The 4272-nt window shown below is 39.7% G+C and overlaps 1 protein-coding gene across 1 annotated transcript; it reads left to right on the top strand.

The window, feature by feature from the left end:
* The first annotated feature begins 398 nt into the window (after positions 1 to 398).
* Positions 399 to 4053, top strand: LOC118338404 (leucine-rich repeat-containing protein 72). Its single transcript, XM_035675713.1, has 4 exons — positions 399 to 544; positions 1515 to 1706; positions 1790 to 1867; positions 3808 to 4053. The coding sequence occupies exons 1-4, from the start codon at positions 399 to 401 to the stop codon at positions 3998 to 4000; spliced, it is 609 nt and encodes a 202-aa protein (XP_035531606.1). The 3' UTR covers positions 4001 to 4053.
* The last annotated feature ends 219 nt before the right edge of the window (positions 4054 to 4272 follow it).

The following is a 4272-nucleotide window of genomic DNA, read 5'->3' on the forward strand; positions in this document are numbered from 1 at the left end:
GCCATGCTTGCTCAAAAAAGGGGGTGTGGCTCTATGGCAGTCCACATACCTGATGTGGAACATTGTCACTGGCTTAAAGACATCCAATCAAGTAAATTTGTACATTAAGGTGGAGTCAGATTACAGTGACCATAGATCTACCCATTCTAGAAAAGTTTCGTACATTGGAAGGGACAGGGGATCTGAAGGACAGTAATAAAGCTTCCATGAAACCTCAAACCTCAAAACCCAATCCCTCTCTGACTCCTTCTGACTCTGTTCTGTAATGTTTACGTTCTTAACCATTTATCATTTTGTTGTTCATTCAAGGTTTGATCATGACATAATCATCTGATTTATCTTCTAATCTCCATCACTAAAAGTGGAACTGAGGAGGTGACCCTGCTGAGGGGTTCATCATGGATCATCATACCCCAGGCCACGCCTCCAACTTTCAGTGGCTTTCCTTTGCATACCAGGGCCTGACAGAAATCCCCTATGACACAATTCTTACACAGACAGACACCCTGGAGGTGCTGGACCTGAGTTACAATCTGCTGAATGAGTATCCTTTTCTTAACCACCAGAAGACCAACATTACCTGCAGCCACAATGCTAGCATGGTGACAGACACATATTTAGGAAATCTCGCAATGTGGGAAAAAGCTGTGTTTCATGGAGCTGAGAGGTGACCTTGGGTCTTGGATGGTGCCAGGGACAATAGATAAATCGCAAAAATTAGTGCAGATTTAACCAATCCTTGGGAAATCTGCACAACCTTGCAATTTTGTCCAATCACAACGTCTTTTCTGCAAATTTGACCAAGCCACTGTCTAGAAGCAATTTTATTCTCACTGGGACAAGTTGCATTCAATCTTTAATTTATTATAAAACATGTTTTTCACAATTTTCACTTTCTCCCACAATTTTATCGCTAAAACAATGCCTGAAAACATCAGAAACTAAAGAAAATGTGAATGATGTGAAATCAGGCATTTTAGGCCACTAAAACCGCCAAAAAGGCCACAAAATTCTGGAGGGAATATAATCTGAACTGCTGAGCTGCTGTCTGGATAAAAACCACTGGACTGATAGATAGATATTAGTTTATAAATCCATTATTTGTCCTGTAAATCCTGTAAATATTAGTAAGCAGTGGACCAGCAACTCCTGTGTGCCATGAGGTAAAATTGCTGTTATTGTCAATGGAGTTAGGTGGCTTTGAAGAAAGCACAGATGGATATAAACTCTTCAGTTCGCCGTCTGATGGCAAGTTAAAGCAGTGAAAATGTTCTAAATATAGCATACATTTAGACTGATATTGATTTAGGTGGGTCCTTTTTAGGTGTTGTCCACAGCAGTGCATGGCCATTCTTTTTATTTATTACATGTTTCACTATATACTGTAGGATATAATAAATCCTGTTGCAGGATCAATTCCATGAATCACACAAATAAACATACATATACACACAGTATATATATCGACTTTGCAACCTGAGCAGTATGAGTTGGCCGTGTTCTCCTTCATTCAGTCCTTATTGGAACCCGGCTCTGCTGGGTCAGCTGGAGAAGCTCAGCACTCTGATCCTGGACTGCAACAACTACACATCTCACATCAAGTTCCCCTACATGCCCAGTGTCACCACCGTGTGCATCAACAAGAACAAGATTAACAATCTGCCCGTGTTCGTGGAGGAAATCCGACGGAAGTTCCCAAACATAAAGTGAGCATGTTCTGCAGAGGAACAGAAGTAATGTGGTTTTCATTCCCTCCTCCTTCATGCTTCTGTATTTCTCTCAAATGCAGGATCCTCAGTATGATGAACAATGAGGCAGCACCTAGCTATTTCAATGGAGGAAGTCTGACCCAGTACAAAGACTACAGGTGAGCACATGGCGTTCACTACCTGCTCATCGCTAATTATAAAATCAAAGTTCTCTGTTTATGCTGTGTATATTCTCTTACATGTTTCTTCTTACTTAATAACTATGATTATAAACAGCTCTCAATTTTCTGATAATTTTGGGAGTTTAGCTACCTGGAGGAACTTTATAAGAGTTCCTTTACAGATTGAGAAAATTCTCCTACTTCTTAAGCTAAACAAACTACTACCAGGATGAACTGACACAGAAACAAGAAAACAAAAAAACCCCTTTCTTCTGTAAGGGTTTGAATGCAGGACTTTCACTTGTAATGGATCATTTTCACAGTGTGGTATGAGTACTTTTACTTCAGTAAGGGAACTGAATACTTCTTCCTCCAGAAAATACAGATGTTGTCCCTGAACTGGATATCAAAACAAGTCAGCACATCGAAACCAGACCACTGGTGAAGCAGTTATGGCCTTTCAAAGACAGTTTTACTTGTACTATGGCGCCCCTGTCTGCTCATTGTAGGAACATGGTGCCAAAATGTGCTCTCTTTGTTCAGAATTAGACCAGTGGTGTCTGGGAAAAGGGGTCTGACAAACAGCAATGGATTTATGAATGATCAGTCTGTTATTGTACTTATAGTTAAAAGAAACCAGAAATAAAACTTAACATAACACTATACAGTACTACAAATACACTACACCAAAGCCAACAAAGGGAGGTAGGGGGACAGAGTATTTGAAAGAGAATTCAAACATGCAGCAGAAATCCATAAAATACACATTTGATTCATTTATCAGAGCTGGTTCAGTGGTTTAGACTGACCATAAGAGGGACCTAATCAGAGTCCATTTAATCTTCAAAAACTATTTTATTGAAGACATTAAGATTTGCATTATGGCCATCGCCATTTTTCTGGAGCAAGCAGCAGCCATTTCTCCCTGAGACACCCTACTATCAGACTTCTGGAGCTGCCCCCTGCTGGCCATTAGAAAGAATTCAGGTTTAAGACATTTCCACGTAGGCTTCTCTTCACAGACCCGGAAGCTCTGTCCACTATTTATATATATTACTGTCAATGGTCCTCTTAACTGGCCAATAGGGGCACTATTGATCAACGACTGCTAGGCTAAAAACAAAGTCTACCTTGTCTGATTTAGGCCACACTTTCCACCACATTTTCCATCCATAAAAGAGTTTGGTGTTATCTTGAACCAGAGCATCTGCTTATTATAGATAAACACAGAAAGTTGTCTGTGGGAGCTAGAGCAAAAATACAATGACTGCTGCTGTACTGTATGTCACCACTACGTGTCTGCTCAAGATCCACCGGTATACTATACAATATGTATTGAGAGATGCAGACTTCATTACAAACCACCTGTAACTTGTTTCATTCTGAACCGATTTTCATGAAATGTGTTATAAACATGGGATGTGATTTATGATGACTCTGGTTACTTGCTGGAATTAAATTCAGTTACAGGATGCAGACCTAAAATGCTCTATGCCAAAACATTAACCATCTTCTCTTCTCAACTTCCACTGGGACATGCAGTGCACTACAAGCTCTGTTCTATGAATAGCAAAGAGCTGCACTGTGCTAGTTTTAGAATGTATCCTGTCCATTTTCAAAGCAAGTAAACAAAGTGAGGGACATGGTTTGATGTGTACATTAGTGATACATGAAACTTTTTCAAATACATCAGCCCTCAATCTCTTTACAGTGGACAATGCCACAACATAATATTGTCCAATCAGTCTGCTTTAATGTGCACTCTGTAATGTGAGCTCTGTGTATTGTCTTTATTTTTATAACGTCATTAAATAGCGTTTTAATGTTGCCTCCCATTGTGTTGTGGAAATAGAGATGCCCATGTCAGGTTCCCACTCTGTTTTTTTATTGCGTTGCAGTCAGTCAAAATTAAAAGGTTAATATGTTTTCATCCTCAGACAATACGTCATCAGTCAGATCCCAGGCCTGGAGATCCTGGATGACACTGAGGTCCTGGAGAAGGAGAGAGCCCAGGCAAGAAAAACCTACCGGCTGCAGCAGAGCAGCCACAGCAGCAGAAAGAGGAAGGAGGACTCGTCAAAGAAACACACGCACATACACAAAAAATCTAATACTCTCATAAGACAATAGCATATATTACTTTTTTGAAGCCTTCCCTGAATATCCACCAGCACGCTGCCAACAATCACACACTGTCTGTTCTGTATCTGCTTGTTTTAGCTCATATTTGAAGCTACAGGATGTTTAAACAGAGTTTAATATTCAAATCCAAACACCATGTTTTATATAGCTGTATTATCTAATTAAAAATAGAAATATTATACATGTTGTGTGCATGATTTTATCCAAAATTCAGCCTCACATACTTGCTATGGCTTTTTGGAAAGTGATGTTTCCTACAA

Source organism: Morone saxatilis, unplaced genomic scaffold (genome assembly GCF_004916995.1).
Source record: "Morone saxatilis isolate NCDOM2014 unplaced genomic scaffold, NCSU_SB_2.0 Contig4, whole genome shotgun sequence".
Taxonomy (NCBI): domain Eukaryota; kingdom Metazoa; phylum Chordata; class Actinopteri; family Moronidae; genus Morone; species Morone saxatilis.